The 22,411-nt window shown below is 47.8% G+C and overlaps 1 protein-coding gene across 2 annotated transcripts in view; it reads right to left on the bottom strand.

The window, feature by feature from the left end:
• The window catches only part of LOC109882230 (kinesin-associated protein 3), a 78,519-nt gene that overhangs the window by 38,595 nt on the left and 17,513 nt on the right, over positions 1 to 22,411 (bottom strand). For both annotated transcript variants that reach the window (XM_031809906.1, XM_031809907.1), the window contains exon 9: positions 18,999 to 19,177. In XM_031809906.1, coding sequence (XP_031665766.1) covers positions 18,999 to 19,177 — 179 coding nt within the window. The remainder of the gene's footprint in view (positions 1 to 18,998; positions 19,178 to 22,411) is intronic.

Here is a 22,411-nt window from a genome sequence, read left to right as displayed (position 1 = left end):
GACTCACCACCATATAAACTAGAACCCTGACTCAGCACGATATAAACTAGACCCCTGACTCTACTCTTGACTCAGCACCATATAAACTAGACCCCTGACTCTACTCCTGACTCAGCACGATATAAACTAGACCCCTGACTCTACTCCTGACCCACCACCATATAAACTAGACCCCTGACCCACCACCATATAAACTAGACCCCTGACTCTAATCCTGACTCACCAACATATAAACTAGACCCCTGACTCTAATCCTGACTCAGCACCATATAAATTAGACCCCTGACTCTACTGCTGACCCACCACCATATAAACTAGACCCCTGACTCACCACCATATAAACTAGACCCCTGACCCACCACCATATAAACTAGACCCCTGACTCTACTCCTGACTCACCACCATATAAACTAGACCCCTGACTCTACTCCTGACTCACCACCATATAAACTAGACCCCTGACTCTACTCCTGACTCACCACCATATAAACTAGACCCCTGACCCACCACCATATAAAATAGACCCCTGACTCTACTCCTGACTCACCAACATATAAACTAGACCCCTGACTCTAATCCTGACTCAGCACCATATAAACTAGACCCCTGACTCTACTGCTGACCCACCACCATATAAACTAGACCCCTGACTCTACTCCTGACTCAGCACCATATAAACTAGACCCCTGACTCTACTCCTGACTCACCACCATATAAACTAGACCACTGACTCTACTCCTGACCTACCACCATATAAACTAGACCCCTGACTCTACTCCTGACCCACCACCATATAAACTAGACCCCTGACTCTACTCCTGACCTACCACCATATAAACTAGACCCCTGACTCTACTCCTGACTCACCACCATATAAACTAGACTCCTGACTCACCACCATATAAACTAGACCCCTGACCCACCACCATATAAACTAGACCCCTGACTCACCACCATATAAACTAGACCCCTGACTCACCACCATATAAACTAGACCCCTGACTCACCACCATATAAACTAGACCCCTGACCCACCACCATATAAACTAGACCCCTGACTCACCACCATATAAACTAGACCCCTAACTCACCACCATATAAACTAGACCCCTGACTCACCACCATATAAACTAGACCCCTGACCCACCACCATATAAACTAGACCCCTGACTCACCACCATATAAACTAGACCCCTGACTCACCACCATATAAACTAGACCCGACTCACCACCATATAAACTAGACCCCTGACTCACCACCATATAAACTAGACCCCTGACCCACCACCATATAAACTAGACCCCTGACCCACCACCATATAAACTAGACCCCTGACTCACCACCATATAAACTAGACCCCGGACTCACCACCATATAAACTAGACCCCTGACTCACCACCATATAAACTAGACCCCTGACTCACCACCATATAAACTAGACCCCTGACTCACCACCATATAAAATAGACCCCTGACCCACCACCATATAAACTAGACCCCTGACTCACCACCATATAAACTAGACCCCTGACTCTACTCCTGACCCACCACCATATAAACTAGACCCCTGACTCTACTCCTGACCCACCACCATATAAACTAGACCCCTGACTCACCACCATATAAACTAGACCCCTGACTCTACTCCTGATCCACCACCATATAAACTAGACCCCTGACTCTACTCCTGACCCACCACCATATAAACTAGACCCCTGACTCACCACAATATAAACTAGACCCCTGACTCACCACCATATAAACTAGACCCCAGACTCTACTCCTGATCCACCACCATATAAACTAGACCCCTGACTCACCACAATATAAACTAGACCCCTGACTCTACTCCTGATCCACCACCATATAAACTAGACCCCTGACTCACCACCATATAAACTAGACCCCTGACTCACCACAATATAAACTAGACCCCTGACTCTACTCCTGATCCACCACCATATAAACTAGACCCCTGACTCTACTCCTGATCCACCACCATATAAACTAGACCCCTGACTCACCACCATATAAACTAGACCCCTGACTCTACTCCTGATCCACCACCATATAAACTAGACCCCTGACTCTACTCCTGACCCACCACCATATAAACTAGACCCCTGACCCACCACCATATAAACTAGACCCCTGACTCTACTCCTGATCCACCACCATATAAACTAGACCCCTGACTCACCACAATATAAACTAGACCCCTGACTCACCACCATATAAACTAGACCCCTGACTCTACTCCTGATCCACCACCATATAAACTAGACCCCTGACTCACCACCATATAAACTAGACCCCTGACTCACCACCATATAAACTAGACCCCTGACTCTACTCCTGATCCACCACCATATAAACTAGACCCCTGACTCACCACCATATAAACTAGACCCCTGACTCACCACCATATAAACTAGACCCCTGACTCACCACCATATAAACTAGACCCCTGACTCTACTCCTGACCCACAACCATATAAACTAGACCCCTGACTCTACTCCTGACTCAGCACCATATAAACTAGACCCCTGACTCTACTCCTGACTCAGCACCATATAAACTAGACCCCTGACTCTACTCCTGACCTACCACCATATAAACTAGACCCCTGACTCTACTCCTGACTCAGCACCATATAAACTAGACCCCTGACTCTACTCCTGACTTAGCACCATATAAACTAGACCCCTGACTCTACTCCTGACTCACCACCATATAAACTAGACCCCTGACTCTACTCCTGACTCAGCACCATATAAACTAGACCCCTGACTCTACTCCTGACTCACCACCATATAAACTAGACCCCTGACTCTACTCCTGACTCACCACCATATAAACTAGACCCCTGACTCACCATCATATAAACTAGACCCCTGACCCAGCACCATATAAACTAGACCCCTGACTCTACTCCTGACTCAGCACCATATAAACTAGACCCCTGACTCACCATCATATAAACTAGACCCCTGACCCAGCACCATATAAACTAGACCCCTGACTCTACTCCTGACTCAGCACCATATAAACTAGACCCCTGACTCTACTCCTGACTCACCACCATATAAACTAGACCCCTGACTCACCATCATATAAACTAGACCCCTGACCCAGCACCATATAAACTAGACCCCTGACTCTACTCCTGACTCAGCACCATATAAACTAGACCCCTGACTCACCATCATATAAACTAGACCCCTGACCCAGCACCATATAAACTAGACCCCTGACTCTACTCCTGACTCAGCACCATATAAACTAGACCCCTGACTCTACTCCTGACTCACCACCATATAAACTAGACCCCTGACTCTACTCCTGACTCAGCACCATATAAACTAGACCCCTGACTCTACTCCTGACCCACCACCATATAAACTAGACCCCTGACTCTACTGATGACCCACCACCATATAAACTAGACCCCTGACTCACCACCATATAAACTAGAACCCTGACTCACCACCATATAAACTAGACCCCTGACTCTACTCCTGACTCAGCACCATATAAACTAGAACCCTGACTCTACTCCTGACTCAGCACCATATAAACTAGACCCTTGACTCTACTCCTGACTCAGCACGATATAAACTAGACCCCTGACTCTACTCCTGACCCACCACCATATAAACTAGACCCCTGACCCACCACCATATAAACTAGACCCCTGACTCTACTCCTGACTAACCAACATATAAACTAGACCCCTGACTCTAATCCTGACTCAGCACCATATAAACTAGACCCCTGACTCTACTGCTGACCCACCACCATATAAACTAGACCCCTGACCCACCACCATATAAACTAGACCCCTGACCCACCACCATATAAACTAGACCCCTGACTCTACTCCTGACTCACCACCATATAAACTAGACCCCTGACTCTACTCCTGACTCACCACCATATAAACTAGACCCCTGACTCTACTCCTGACTCACCACCATATAAACTAGACCCCTGACTCTACTCCTGACTCAGCACCATATAAACTAGACCCCTGACCCACCACCATATAAACTAGACCCCTGACTCTACTCCTGACTCACCAACATATAAACTAGACCCCTGACTCTAATCCTGACTCAGCACCATATAAACTAGACCCCTGACTCTACTGCTGACCCACCACCATATAAACTAGACCCCTGACTCACCACCATATAAACTAGACCCCTGACCCACCACCATATAAACTAGACCCCTGACTCTACTCCTGACTCACCACCATATAAACTAGACCCCTGACTCTACTCCTGACTCACCACCATATAAACTAGACCCCTGACTCACCACCATATAAACTAGACCCCTGACTCTACTCCTGACTCACCAACATATAAACTAGACCCCTGACTCTAATCCTGACTCAGCACCATATAAACTAGACCCCTGACTCTACTGCTGACCCACCACCATATAAACTAGACCCCTGACTCTACTCCTGACTCAGCACCATATAAACTAGACCCCTGACTCTACTCCTGACTCACCACCATATAAACTAGACCACTGACTCTACTCCTGACCTACCACCATATAAACTAGACCCCTGACTCTACTCCTGACCCACCACCATATAAACTAGACCCCTGACTCTACTCCTGACCTACCACCATATAAACTAGACCCCTGACTCTACTCCTGACTCACCACCATATAAACTAGACTCCTGACTCACCACCATATAAACTAGACCCCTGACCCACCACCATATAAACTAGACCCCTGACTCACCACCATATAAACTAGACCCCTGACTCACCACCATATAAACTAGACCTCTGACTCACCACCATATAAACTAGACCCCTGACCCACCACCATATAAACTAGACCCTGACCCACCACCATATAAACTAGACCCCTGACTCACCACCATATAAACTAGACCCCTGACTCACCACCATATAAACTAGACCCCTGACTCACCACCATATAAACTAGACCCCTGACTCACCACCATATAAACTAGACCCCTGACTCACCACCATATAAACTAGACCCCTGACTCACCACCATATAAACTAGACCCCTGACTCACCACCATATAAACTAGACCCCTGACTCACCACCATATAAACTAGACCCCTGACTCACCACCATATAAACTAGACCCCTGACTCTACTCCTGACCCACCACCATATAAACTAGACCCCTGACTCTACTCCTGACCCACCACCATATAAACTAGACCCCTGACTCACCACCATATAAACTAGACCCCTGACTCTACTCCTGATCCACCACCATATAAATTAGACCCCTGACTCACCACCATATAAACTAGACCCCTGACTCACCACCATATAAACTAGACCCCTGACTCACCACCATATAAACTAGACCCCTGACTCACCACCATATAAACTAGACCCCTGACTCTACTCCTGACCCACCACCATATAAACTAGACCCCTGACTCTACTCCTGACCCACCACCATATAAACTAGACCCCTGACTCACCACAATATAAACTAGACCCCTGACTCACCATCATATAAACTAGACCCCTGACTCTACTCCTGATCCACCACCATATAAACTAGACCCCTGACTCACCACAATATAAACTAGACCCCTGACTCTACTCCTGATCCACCACCATATAAACTAGACCCCTGACTCTACTCCTGATCCACCACCATATAAACTAGACCCCTGACTCTACTCCTGACCCACCACCATATAAACTAGACCCCTGACTCACCACAATATAAACTAGACCCCTGACTCACCACCATATAAACTAGACCCCTGACTCTACTCCTGATCCACCACCATATAAACTAGACCCCTGACTCACCACAATATAAACTAGACCCCTGACTCTACTCCTGATCCACCACCATATAAACTAGACCCCTGACTCACCACCATATAAACTAGACCCCTGACTCTACTCCTGATCCACCACCATATAAACTAGACCCCTGACTCACCACAATATAAACTAGACCCCTGACTCTACTCCTGATCCACCACCATATAAACTAGACCCCTGACTCACCACCATATAAACTAGACCCCTGACTCTACTCCTGACTCACCACCATATAAACTAGACCCCTGACTCACCACCATATAAACTAGACCCCTGACCCACCACCATATAAACTAGACCCTTGACTCTACTCCTGACTCACCAACATATAAACTAGACCCCTGACTCTAATCCTGACTCAGCACCATATAACTAGACCCCTGACTCTACTGCTGACCCACCACCATATAAACTAGACCCCTGACTCTACTCCTGACTCAGCACCATATAAACTAGACCCCTGACTCTACTCCTGACTCACCACCATATAAACTAGACCACTGACTCTACTCCTGACCTACCACCATATAAACTAGACCCCTGACTCTACTCCTGACCCACCACCATATAAACTAGACCCCTGACTCTACTCCTGACCTACCACCATATAAACTAGACCCCTGACTCTACTCCTGACTCACCACCATATAAACTAGACTCCTGACTCACCACCATATAAACTAGACCCCTGACCCACCACCATATAAACTAGACCCCTGACTCACCACCATATAAACTAGACCCCTGACTCACCACCATATAAACTAGACCCCTGACTCACCACCATATAAACTAGACCCCTGACCCACCACCATATAAACTAGACCCCTGACCCACCACCATATAAACTAGACCCCTGACTCACCACATATAACTAGACCCTGACTCACCACCATATAAACTAGACCCCTGACTCACCACCATATAAACTAGACCCCTGACTCACCACCATATAAACTAGACCCCTGACTCACCACCATATAAACTAGACCCCTGACTCACCACCATATAAACTAGACCCCTGACTCACCACCATATAAACTAGACCCCTGACTCACCACCATATAAACTAGACCCCTGACTCACCACCATATAAACTAGACCCCTGACTCTACTCCTGACCCACCACCATATAAACTAGACCCCTGACTCTACTCCTGACCCACCACCATATAAACTAGACCCCTGACTCACCACCATATAAACTAGACCCCTGACTCTACTCCTGATCCACCACCATATAAATTAGACCCAAGACTCACCACCATATAAACTAGACCCCTGACTCACCACCATATAAACTAGACCCCTGACTCACCACCATATAAACTAGACCCCTGACTCACCACCATATAAACTAGACCCCTGACTCTACTCCTGACCCACCACCATATAAACTAGACCCCTGACTCTACTCCTGACCCACCACCATATAAACTAGACCCCTGACTCACCACCATATAAACTAGACCCCCGACTCTACTCCTGATCCACCACCATATAAACTAGACCCTTGACTCTACTCCTGACCCACCACCATATAAACTAGACCCCTGACTCACCACAATATAAACTAGACCCCTGACTCTACTCCTGATCCACCACCATATAAACTAGACCCCCTGACTCACCACAATATAAACTAGACCCCTGACTCTACTCCTGATCCACCACCATATAAACTAGACCCCTGACTCACCACCATATAAACTAGACCCCTGACTCTACTCCTGATCCACCACCATATAAACTAGACCCCTGACTCACCACAATATAAACTAGACCCCTGACTCTACTCCTGATCCACCACCATATAAACTAGACCCCTGACTCACCACCATATAAACTAGACCCCTGACTCTACTCCTGATCCACCACCATATAAACTAGACCCCTGACTCACCACCATATAAACTAGACCCCTGACTCTACTCCTGACTCACCACCATATAAACTAGACTCCTGACTCACCACCATATAAACTAGACCCCTGACCCACCACCATATAAACTAGACCCCTGACTCACCACCATATAAACTAGACCCCTGACTCACCACCATATAAACTAGACCCCTGACTCACCACCATATAAACTAGACCCCTGACCCACCACCATATAAACTAGACCCCTGACCCACCACCATATAAACTAGACCCCTGACTCACCACCATATAAACTAGACCCCTGACTCACCACCATATAAACTAGACCCCTGACTCACCACCATATAAACTAGACCCCTGACTCACCACCATATAAACTAGACCCCTGACTCACCACCATATAAACTAGACCCCTGACTCACCACCATATAAACTAGACCCCTGACTCACCACCATATAAACTAGACCCCTGACTCACCACCATATAAACTAGACCCCTGACTCTACTCCTGACCCACCACCATATAAACTAGACCCCTGACTCTACTCCTGACCCACCACCATATAAACTAGACCCCTGACTCACCACCATATAAACTAGACCCCTGACTCTACTCCTGGTCCACCACCATATAAATTAGACCCCTGACTCACCACCATATAAACTAGACCCCTGACTCACCACCATATAAACTAGACCCCTGACTCACCACCATATAAACTAGACCCCTGACTCACCACCATATAAACTAGACCCCTGACTCTACTCCTGACCCACCACCATATAAACTAGACCCCTGACTCTACTCCTGACCCACCACCATATAAACTAGACCCCTGACTCACCACCATATAAACTAGACCCCCGACTCTACTCCTGATCCACCACCATATAAACTAGACCCTTGACTCTACTCCTGACCCACCACCATATAAACTAGACCCCTGACTCACCACAATATAAACTAGACCCCTGACTCTACTCCTGATCCACCACCATATAAACTAGACCCCTGACTCACCACAATATAAACTAGACCCCTGACTCTACTCCTGATCCACCACCATATAAACTAGACCCCTGACTCACCACCATATAAACTAGACCCCTGACTCTACTCCTGATCCACCACCATATAAACTAGACCCCTGACTCACCACAATATAAACTAGACCCCTGACTCTACTCCTGATCCACCACCATATAAACTAGACCCCTGACTCACCACCATATAAACTAGACCCCTGACTCTACTCCTGATCCACCACCATATAAACTAGACCCCTGACTCTACTCCTGACCCACCACCATATAAACTAGACCCCTGACCCACCATCATATAAACTAGACCCCTGACTCTACTCCTGATCCACCACCATATAAACTAGACCCCTGACTCTACTCCTGACCCACCACCATATAAACTAGACCCCTGACTCACCACAATATAAACTAGACCCCTGACTCTACTCCTGATCCACCACCATATAAACTAGACCCCTGACTCACCACAATATAAACTAGACCCCTGACTCTACTCCTGATCCACCACCATATAAACTAGACCCCTGACTCACCACCATATAAACTAGACCCCTGACTCTACTCCTGATCCACCACCATATAAACTAGACCCCTGACTCTACTCCTGACCCACCACCATATAAACTAGACCCCTGACCCACCATCATATAAACTAGACCCCTGACTCTACTCCTGATCCACCACCATATAAACTAGACCCCTGACTCACCACCATATAAACTAGACCCCTGACTCACCACCATATAAACTAGACCCCTGACTCTACTCCTGATCCACCACCATATAAACTAGACCCCTGACTCTACTCCTGACCCACCACCATATAAACTAGACCCCTGACTCACCACAATATAAACTAGACCCCTGACTCTACTCCTGATCCACCACCATATAAACTAGACCCCTGACTCACCACAATATAAACTAGACCCCTGACTCTACTCCTGATCCACCACCATATAAACTAGACCCCTGACTCACCACCATATAAACTAGACCCCTGACTCTACTCCTGATCCACCACCATATAAACTAGACCCCTGACTCTACTCCTGACCCACCACCATATAAACTAGACCCCTGACCCACCATCATATAAACTAGACCCCTGACTCTACTCCTGATCCACCACCATATAAACTAGACCCCTGACTCACCACCATATAAACTAGACCCCTGACTCACCACCATATAAACTAGACCCCTGACTCACCACCATATAAACTAGACCCCTGACTCACCACCATATAAACTAGACCCCTGACTCACCACCATATAAACTAGACCCCTGACTCACCACCATATAAACTAGACCCCTGACTCACCACCATATAAACTAGACCCCTGACTCACCACCATATAAACTAGACCCCTGACTCTACTCCTGACCCACCACCATATAAACTAGACCCCTGACTCTACTCCTGACCCACCACCATATAAACTAGACCCCTGACTCACCACAATATAAACTAGACCCCTGACTCACCACCATATAAACTAGACCCCTGACTCTACTCCTGATCCACCACCATATAAACTAGACCCCTGACTCACCACAATATAAACTAGACCCCTGACTCTACTCCTGATCCACCACCATATAAACTAGACCCCTGACTCTACTCCTGATCCACCACCATATAAACTAGACCCCTGACTCTACTCCTGACCCACCACCATATAAACTAGACCCCTGACTCACCACAATATAAACTAGACCCCTGACTCACCACCATATAAACTAGACCCCTGACTCTACTCCTGATCCACCACCATATAAACTAGACCCCTGACTCACCACAATATAAACTAGACCCCTGACTCTACTCCTGATCCACCACCATATAAACTAGACCCCTGACTCACCACCATATAAACTAGACCCCTGACTCTACTCCTGATCCACCACCATATAAACTAGACCCCTGACTCACCACAATATAAACTAGACCCCTGACTCTACTCCTGATCCACCACCATATAAACTAGACCCCTGACTCACCACCATATAAACTAGACCCCTGACTCTACTCCTGACCCACCACCATATAAACTAGACCCCTGACCCACCACCATATAAACTAGACCCCTGACTCTACTCCTGACTCACCACCATATAAACTAGACCCCTGACTCACCACCATATAAACTAGACCCCTGACCCACCACCATATAAACTAGACCCTTGACTCTACTCCTGACTCACCAACATATAAACTAGACCCCTGACTCTAATCCTGACTCAGCACCATATAAACTAGACCCCTGACTCTACTGCTGACCCACCACCATATAAACTAGACCCCTGACTCTACTCCTGACTCAGCACCATATAAACTAGACCCCTGACTCTACTCCTGACTCACCACCATATAAACTAGACTCCTGACTCACCACCATATAAACTAGACCCCTGACCCACCACCATATAAACTAGACCCCTGACTCACCACCATATAAACTAGACCCCTGACTCACCACCATATAAACTAGACCCCTGACTCACCACCATATAAACTAGACCCCTGACCCACCACCATATAAACTAGACCCCTGACCCACCACCATATAAACTAGACCCCTGACTCACCACCATATAAACTAGACCCCTGACTCACCACCATATAAACTAGACCCCTGACTCACCACCATATAAACTAGACCCCTGACTCACCACCATATAAACTAGACCCCTGACTCACCACCATATAAACTAGACCCCTGACTCACCACCATATAAACTAGACCCCTGACTCACCACCATATAAACTAGACCCCTGACTCACCACCATATAAACTAGACCCCTGACTCTACTCCTGACCCACCACCATATAAACTAGACCCCTGACTCTACTCCTGACCCACCACCATATAAACTAGACCCCTGACTCACCACCATATAAACTAGACCCCTGACTCTACTCCTGATCCACCACCATATAAATTAGACCCCTGACTCACCACCATATAAACTAGACCCCTGACTCACCACCATATAAACTAGACCCCTGACTCACCACCATATAAACTAGACCCCTGACTCACCACCATATAAACTAGACCCCTGACTCTACTCCTGACCCACCACCATATAAACTAGACCCCTGACTCTACTCCTGACCCACCACCATATAAACTAGACCCCTGACTCACCACCATATAAACTAGACCCCCGACTCTACTCCTGATCCACCACCATATAAACTAGACCCTTGACTCTACTCCTGACCCACCACCATATAAACTAGACCCCTGACTCACCACAATATAAACTAGACCCCTGACTCTACTCCTGATCCACCACCATATAAACTAGACCCCTGACTCACCACAATATAAACTAGACCCCTGACTCTACTCCTGATCCACCACCATATAAACTAGACCCCTGACTCACCACCATATAAACTAGACCCCTGACTCTACTCCTGATCCACCACCATATAAACTAGACCCCTGACTCACCACAATATAAACTAGACCCCTGACTCTACTCCTGATCCACCACCATATAAACTAGACCCCTGACTCACCACCATATAAACTAGACCCCTGACTCTACTCCTGATCCACCACCATATAAACTAGACCCCTGACTCACCACCATATAAACTAGACCCCTGACTCTACTCCTGACTCACCACCATATAAACTAGACTCCTGACTCACCACCATATAAACTAGACCCCTGACCCACCACCATATAAACTAGACCCCTGACTCACCACCATATAAACTAGACCCCTGACTCACCACCATATAAACTAGACCCCTGACTCACCACCATATAAACTAGACCCCTGACCCACCACCATATAAACTAGACCCCTGACCCACCACCATATAAACTAGACCCCTGACTCACCACCATATAAACTAGACCCCTGACTCACCACCATATAAACTAGACCCCTGACTCACCACCATATAAACTAGACCCCTGACTCACCACCATATAAACTAGACCCCTGACTCACCACCATATAAACTAGACCCCTGACTCACCACCATATAAACTAGACCCCTGACTCACCACCATATAAACTAGACCCCCTGACTCACCACCATATAAACTAGACCCCTGACTCTACTCCTGACCCACCACCATATAAACTAGACCCCTGACTCTACTCCTGACCCACCACCATATAAACTAGACCCCTGACTCACCACCATATAAACTAGACCCCTGACTCTACTCCTGATCCACCACCATATAAATTAGACCCCTGACTCACCACCATATAAACTAGACCCCTGACTCACCACCATATAAACTAGACCCCTGACTCACCACCATATAAACTAGACCCCTGACTCACCACCATATAAACTAGACCCCTGACTCTACTCCTGACCCACCACCATATAAACTAGACCCCTGACTCTACTCCTGACCCACCACCATATAAACTAGACCCCTGACTCACCACCATATAAACTAGACCCCCGACTCTACTCCTGATCCACCACCATATAAACTAGACCCTTGACTCTACTCCTGACCCACCACCATATAAACTAGACCCCTGACTCACCACAATATAAACTAGACCCCTGACTCTACTCCTGATCCACCACCATATAAACTAGACCCCTGACTCACCACAATATAAACTAGACCCCTGACTCTACTCCTGATCCACCACCATATAAACTAGACCCCTGACTCACCACCATATAAACTAGACCCCTGACTCTACTCCTGATCCACCACCATATAAACTAGACCCCTGACTCACCACAATATAAACTAGACCCCTGACTCTACTCCTGATCCACCACCATATAAACTAGACCCCTGACTCACCACCATATAAACTAGACCCCTGACTCTACTCCTGATCCACCACCATATAAACTAGACCCCTGACTCACCACCATATAAACTAGACCCCTGACTCTACTCCTGACTCACCACCATATAAACTAGACTCCTGACTCACCACCATATAAACTAGACCCCTGACCCACCACCATATAAACTAGACCCCTGACTCACCACCATATAAACTAGACCCCTGACTCACCACCATATAAACTAGACCCCTGACTCACCACCATATAAACTAGACCCCTGACCCACCACCATATAAACTAGACCCCTGACCCACCACCATATAAACTAGACCCCTGACTCACCACCATATAAACTAGACCCCTGACTCACCACCATATAAACTAGACCCCTGACTCACCACCATATAAACTAGACCCCTGACTCACCACCATATAAACTAGACCCCTGACTCACCACCATATAAACTAGACCCCTGACTCACCACCATATAAACTAGACCCCTGACTCACCACCATATAAACTAGACCCCTGACTCTACTCCTGACCCACCACCATATAAACTAGACCCCTGACTCTACTCCTGACCCACCACCATATAAACTAGACCCCCTGACTCACCACCATATAAACTAGACCCCTGACTCTACTCCTGGTCCACCACCATATAAATTAGACCCCTGACTCACCACCATATAAACTAGACCCCTGACTCACCACCATATAAACTAGACCCCTGACTCACCACCATATAAACTAGACCCCTGACTCACCACCATATAAACTAGACCCCTGACTCTACTCCTGACCCACCACCATATAAACTAGACCCCTGACTCTACTCCTGACCCACCACCATATAAACTAGACCCCTGACTCACCACCATATAAACTAGACCCCCGACTCTACTCCTGATCCACCACCATATAAACTAGACCCTTGACTCTACTCCTGACCCACCACCATATAAACTAGACCCCTGACTCACCACAATATAAACTAGACCCCTGACTCTACTCCTGATCCACCACCATATAAACTAGACCCCTGACTCACCACAATATAAACTAGACCCCTGACTCTACTCCTGATCCACCACCATATAAACTAGACCCCTGACTCTACTCCTGACCCACCACCATATAAACTAGACCCCTGACCCACCATCATATAAACTAGACCCCTGACTCTACTCCTGATCCACCACCATATAAACTAGACCCCTGACTCTACTCCTGACCCACCACCATATAAACTAGACCCCTGACTCACCACAATATAAACTAGACCCCTGACTCTACTCCTGATCCACCACCATATAAACTAGACCCCTGACTCACCACAATATAAACTAGACCCCTGACTCTACTCCTGATCCACCACCATATAAACTAGACCCCTGACTCACCACCATATAAACTAGACCCCTGACTCTACTCCTGATCCACCACCATATAAACTAGACCCCTGACTCTACTCCTGACCCACCACCATATAAACTAGACCCCTGACCCACCATCATATAAACTAGACCCCTGACTCTACTCCTGATCCACCACCATATAAACTAGACCCCTGACTCACCACCATATAAACTAGACCCCTGACTCACCACCATATAAACTAGACCCCTGACTCTACTCCTGATCCACCACCATATAAACTAGACCCCTGACTCTACTCCTGACCCACCACCATATAAACTAGACCCCTGACTCACCACAATATAAACTAGACCCCTGACTCTACTCCTGATCCACCACCATATAAACTAGACCCCTGACTCACCACAATATAAACTAGACCCCTGACTCTACTCCTGATCCACCACCATATAAACTAGACCCCTGACTCACCACCATATAAACTAGACCCCTGACTCTACTCCTGATCCACCACCATATAAACTAGACCCCTGACTCTACTCCTGACCCACCACCATATAAACTAGACCCCTGACCCACCATCATATAAACTAGACCCCTGACTCTACTCCTGATCCACCACCATATAAACTAGACCCCTGACTCACCACCATATAAACTAGACCCCTGACTCACCACCATATAAACTAGACCCCTGACTCACCACCATATAAACTAGACCCCTGACTCACCACCATATAAACTAGACCCCTGACTCTACTCCTGACCCACCACCATATAAACTAGACCCCTGACTCTACTCCTGACCCACCACCATATAAACTAGACCCCTGACTCACCACCATATAAACTAGACCCCTGACTCTACTCCTGATCCACCACCATATAAATTAGACCCCTGACTCACCACCATATAAACTAGACCCCTGACTCACCACCATATAAACTAGACCCCTGACTCACCACCATATAAACTAGACCCCTGACTCTACTCCTGACCCACCACCATATAAACTAGACCCCTGACTCTACTCCTGACCCACCACCATATAAACTAGACCCCTGACTCACCACCATATAAACTAGACCCCCGACTCTACTCCTGATCCACCACCATATAAACTAGACCCTTGACTCTACTCCTGACCCACCACCATATAAACTAGACCCCTGACTCACCACAATATAAACTAGACCCCTGACTCTACTTCCTGATCCACCACCATATAAACTAGACCCCTGACTCACCACAATATAAACTAGACCCCTGACTCTACTCCTGATCCACCACCATATAAACTAGACCCCTGACTCACCACCATATAAACTAGACCCCTGACTCTACTCCTGATCCACCACCATATAAACTAGACCCCTGACTCACCACAATATAAACTAGACCCCTGACTCTACTCCTGATCCACCACCATATAAACTAGACCCTGACTCACCACCATATAAACTAGACCCCTGACTCTACTCCTGATCCACCACCATATAAACTAGACCCCTGACTCACCACCATATAAACTAGACCCCTGACTCTACTCCTGACTCACCACCATATAAACTAGACTCCTGACTCACCACCATATAAACTAGACCCCTGACCCACCACCATATAAACTAGACCCCTGACTCACCACCATATAAACTAGACCCCTGACTCACCACCATATAAACTAGACCCCTGACTCACCACCATATAAACTAGACCCCTGACCCACCACCATATAAACTAGACCCCTGACCCACCACCATATAAACTAGACCCCTGACTCACCACCATATAAACTAGACCCCTGACTCACCACCATATAACTAGACCCCTGACTCACCACCATATAAACTAGACCCCTGACTCACCACCATATAAACTAGACCCCTGACTCACCACCATATAAACTAGACCCCTGACTCACCACCATATAAACTAGACCCCTGACTCACCACCATATAAACTAGACCCCTGACTCTACTCCTGACCCACCACCATATAAACTAGACCCCTGACTCTACTCCTGACCCACCACCATATAAACTAGACCCCTGACTCACCACCATATAAACTAGACCCCTGACTCTACTCCTGGTCCACCACCATATAAATTAGACCCCTGACTCACCACCATATAAACTAGACCCCTGACTCACCACCATATAAACTAGACCCCTGACTCACCACCATATAAACTAGACCCCTGACTCACCACCATATAAACTAGACCCCTGACTCTACTCCTGACCCACCACCATATAAACTAGACCCCTGACTCTACTCCTGACCCACCACCATATAAACTAGACCCCTGACTCACCACCATATAAACTAGACCCCCGACTCTACTCCTGATCCACCACCATATAAACTAGACCCTTGACTCTACTCCTGACCCACCACCATATAAACTAGACCCCTGACTCACCACAATATAAACTAGACCCCTGACTCTACTCCTGATCCACCACCATATAAACTAGACCCCTGACTCACCACAATATAAACTAGACCCCTGACTCTACTCCTGATCCACCACCATATAAACTAGACCCCTGACTCACCACCATATAAACTAGACCCCTGACTCTACTCCTGATCCACCACCATATAAACTAGACCCCTGACTCACCACAATATAAACTAGACCCCTGACTCTACTCCTGATCCACCACCATATAAACTAGACCCCTGACTCACCACCATATAAACTAGACCCCTGACTCTACTCCTGATCCACCACCATATAAACTAGACCCCTGACTCTACTCCTGACCCACCACCATATAAACTAGACCCCTGACCCACCATCATATAAACTAGACCCCTGACTCTACTCCTGATCCACCACCATATAAACTAGACCCCTGACTCTACTCCTGACCCACCACCATATAAACTAGACCCCTGACTCACCACAATATAAACTAGACCCCTGACTCTACTCCTGATCCACCACCATATAAACTAGACCCCTGACTCACCACAATATAAACTAGACCCCTGACTCTACTCCTGATCCACCACCATATAAACTAGACCCCTGACTCACCACCATATAAACTAGACCCCTGACTCTACTCCTGATCCACCACCATATAAACTAGACCCCTGACTCTACTCCTGACCCACCACCATATAAACTAGACCCCTGACCCACCATCATATAAACTAGACCCCTGACTCTACTCCTGATCCACCACCATATAAACTAGACCCCTGACTCACCACCATATAAACTAGACCCCTGACTCACCACCATATAAACTAGACCCCTGACTCTACTCCTGATCCACCACCATATAAACTAGACCCCTGACTCTACTCCTGACCCACCACCATATAAACTAGACCCCTGACTCACCACAATATAAACTAGACCCCTGACTCTACTCCTGATCCACCACCATATAAACTAGACCCCTGACTCACCACAATATAAACTAGACCCCTGACTCTACTCCTGATCCACCACCATATAAACTAGACCCCTGACTCACCACCATATAAACTAGACCCCTGACTCTACTCCTGATCCACCACCATATAAACTAGACCCCTGACTCTACTCCTGACCCACCACCATATAAACTAGACCCCTGACCCACCATCATATAAACTAGACCCCTGACTCTACTCCTGATCCACCACCATATAAACTAGACCCCTGACTCACCACCATATAAACTAGACCCCTGACTCACCACCATATAAACTAGACCCCTGACTCTACTCCTGATCCACCACCATATAAACTAGACCCCTGACTCACCACCATATAAACTAGACCCCTGACTCTACTCCTGACTCACCACCATATAAACTAGACCCCTGACTCACCACCATATAAACTAGACCCCTGACTCACCACCATATAAACTAGACCCCTGACTCACCACCATATAAACTAGACCCCTGACTCTACTCCTGATCCACCACCATATACACTCTCCCCTCCTCTCCTTTCCCTTGCTCTTACCCTCTTCCTCACTTATTCCTCTCTTTCTCTCACTCCCTCTCTTACCATATCGTTCTTGTTCTCCAGGAAGATGCTGAGTTTCTTGAGGAAGGACACCACCAGCACCAGTAGTTCCTCGTTCTCCCGGTCCAGGGTCTTCACCAGCATGTGGACGATGTTCTTGTTTCTCATCTTCAGCTCTGTCCTGGTGTCCTCAGCCAGGTTCAACAACAGGTACAGAGCAACTAGAGGAGAGGAGGACAGAGATGCTAAATGGCCACTCAGCTACACAGGGAAGGAGGACTGAGATGCTAAATGGCCACTCAGCTACACAGGGAAGGAGGACAGAGATGCTAAATGGCCACTCAGCTACACAGGGAAGGAGGACAGAGATGCTAAATGGCCACTCAGCTACACAGGGAAGGAGGACAGAGATGCTAAATGCCCACTCAGCTACACAGGGAAGGAGGACTGAGATGCTAAATGGCCACTCAGCTACACAGGGAAGGAGGACTGAGATGCTAAATGCCCACTCAGCTACACAGGGAAGGAGGACTGAGATGCTAAATGGCCACTCAGCTACACAGGGAAGGAGGACTGAGGTGCTAAATGCCCACTCAGCTACACAGGGAAGGAGGACTGAGGTGCTAAATGCCCACTCAGCTACACAGGGGAAGAGGACTGAGGTGCTAAATGCCCACTCAGCTACACAGGGGAGGAGGACTGAGGTGCTAAATGCCCACTCAGCTACACAGGGGAAGAGGACTGAGGTGCTAAATGCCCACTCAGCTACACAGGGGAGGAGGACTGAGATGCTAAATGCCCACTCAGCTACACAGGGGAGGAGGACTGAGATGCTAAATGGCCACTCAGCTACACAGGGGAGGAGGACTGAGGTGCTAAATGCCCACTCAGCTACACAGGGGAAGAGGACTGAGGTGCTAAATGCCCACTCAGCTACACAGGGGAGGAGGACTGAGATGCTAAATGCCCACTCAGCTACACAGGGGAGGAGGACTGAGATGCTAAATGCCCACTCAGCTACACAGTGGAGGACAGATATGCTAAATGCCCACTAGGCTACACAGGGGAGGAGGACAGAGATGCTAAATGCCCATTCAGCTACACAGGGAAGGAGGACAGAGATTCTAAATGCCCACTCAGCTACACAGGGTAGGATGACAGATGATAAATGCCCATTCAGCTACACAGGGAAGGAGGACAGAGATGCTAAATGCCCACTCAGCTACACAGTGGAGGACAGATATGCTAAATGCCACTCAGCTACACAGGGGAGGACGACAGAGATGCTAAATGCCCACTCAGGGAAGGAGGACAGAGATGCTAAATGCCCACTCAGCTACACAGGGAAGGAGGACAGAGATGCTAAATGCCCACTCAGGGAAGGAGGACAGAGATGCTAAATGCCCACTCAGGGAAGGAGGACTGAGATGCTAAATGCCCACTCAGCTACACAGGGGAGGATGACAGATGATAAATGCCCATTCACCTACACAGGGAAGGAGGACAGAGATGCTAAATGCCCACTCAGCTACACAGTGGAGGACAGATATGCTAAATGCCACTCAGCTACACAGGGGAGGACGACAGAGATGCTAAATGCCCACTCAGGGAAGGAGGACAGAGATGCTAAATGCCCACTCAGCTACACAGGGGAGGATGACAGATGATAAATGCCCATTCACCTACACAGGGAAGGAGGACAGAGATGCTAAATGCCCACTCAGCTACACAGTGGAGGACAGATATGCTAAATGCCACTCAGCTACACAGGGGAGGACGACAGAGATGCTAAATGCCCACTCAGGGAAGGAGGACTGAGATGCTAAATGCCCACTCAGGGAAGGAGGACAGAGATGCTAAATGCCCACTCAGCTACACAGGGAAGGAGGACAGAGATGCATTCCATTTCAAATCCATTACATTTTACAGAGCTATCCAGAGCTCTGTACATTAGGAGTTAGGGGTTATACTGTGGGATTAGGGATTATACTGTGGGGTTAGGGGTTATACTGTGGGGTTAGGGGTTATACTGTGGGGTTAGGGGTATTACTGTGGGGTTAGGGGTTATACTGTGGGGTTAGGGGTTATACTGTGGGGTTAGGGGTTATACTGTGGGGTTAGGGGTTATACTGTGGGGTTAGGGGTTATACTGTGGGGTTAGACTGTGGAGTTAGGGGTTATACTGTGGGGTTAGACTGTGGGGTTAGACTGTGGGGTTAGGGGTTATACTGTGGGGTTAGGGGTTAGACTGTGGGGTTAGGGGTTAGACTGTGGGGTTAGGGGTTAGACTGTGGGGTTAGGGGTTAGACTGTGGGGTTAGGGGTTAGACTGTGGGGTTAGGGGTTAGACTGTGGGGTTAGGGGTTAGACTGGGGTTAGGGGTTAGACTGTGGGGTTAGGGGTTAGACTGGGGTTAGGAGTTATATTGTGGGGTTAGGGGTTATACTGGGGTTAGGGGTTATACTGTGGGGTTAGGGGTTAGACTGTGGCATTAGGGGTTAGACTGTGGGGTTAGGGGTTAGACTGGGGTTAGGAGTTATATTGTGGGGTTAGGGGTTAGACTGTGGGGTTAGGGGTTAGACTGTGGGGTTAGGGGTTAGACTGGGGTTAAGAGTTATATTGTGGGGTTAGGGGTTAGACTGGGTTAGGAGTTAGACTGTGGGGTTAGGGGTTAGACTGGGGTTAGGAGTTATATTGTGGGATTAGGGGTTATACTGTGGGGTTAGGGGTTAGACTGTGGCGTTAGGGGTTAGACTGTGGGGTTAGGGGTTAGACTGGGGTTGGGGGTTATACTGGGGTTAGGGGTTAGACTGTGGGGTTATACTGTGGGGTTAGGGATTATACTGTGGGGTTAGACTGTGGGGTTAGGGGTTATACTGTGGGGTTAGGAGTTAGACTGTGGGTTTAAGGGTTATACTGGGGTTAGGGGTTATACTGTGGGGTTATACTGTGGGGTTAGGGGTTAGACTGTGGGGTTAGGGGTTAGACTGTGGGGTTAGGGGTTAGACTGTGGGGTTAGGGGTTAGACTGTGGGGTTAGGGGTTAGACTGTGGCGTTAGGGGTTAGACTATGGGGTTAGGGGTTAGACTGTGGGGTTAGGGGTTAGACTGTGGGGTTAGGGGTTAGACTGTGGGGTTAGGGGTTATACTGTGGGGTTAGGGGTTAGACTGTGGGGTTAGGGGTTAGACTGTGGGGTTAGGGGTTAGACTGGGGTTAGGGGTTAGACTGTGGGGTTAGGGGTTAGACTGGGGTTAGGAGTTATATTGTGGGGTTAGGGGTTATACTGGGGTTAGGGGTTATACTGTGGGGTTAGGGGTTAGACTGTGGCATTAGGGGTTAGACTGTGGGGTTAGGGGTTAGACTGGGGTTAGGAGTTATATTGTGGGGTTAGGGGTTAGACTGTGGGGTTAGGGGTTAGACTGTGGGGTTAGGGGTTAGACTGGGGTTAAGAGTTAT

This window comes from Oncorhynchus kisutch, linkage group LG30 (assembly GCF_002021735.2).
Source record: "Oncorhynchus kisutch isolate 150728-3 linkage group LG30, Okis_V2, whole genome shotgun sequence".
NCBI classification, from domain to species: Eukaryota; Metazoa; Chordata; class Actinopteri; order Salmoniformes; family Salmonidae; genus Oncorhynchus; species Oncorhynchus kisutch.
Note: the sequence above shows the minus strand (reverse complement) of the source record. Positions and strands in the feature narration are given on the sequence as shown.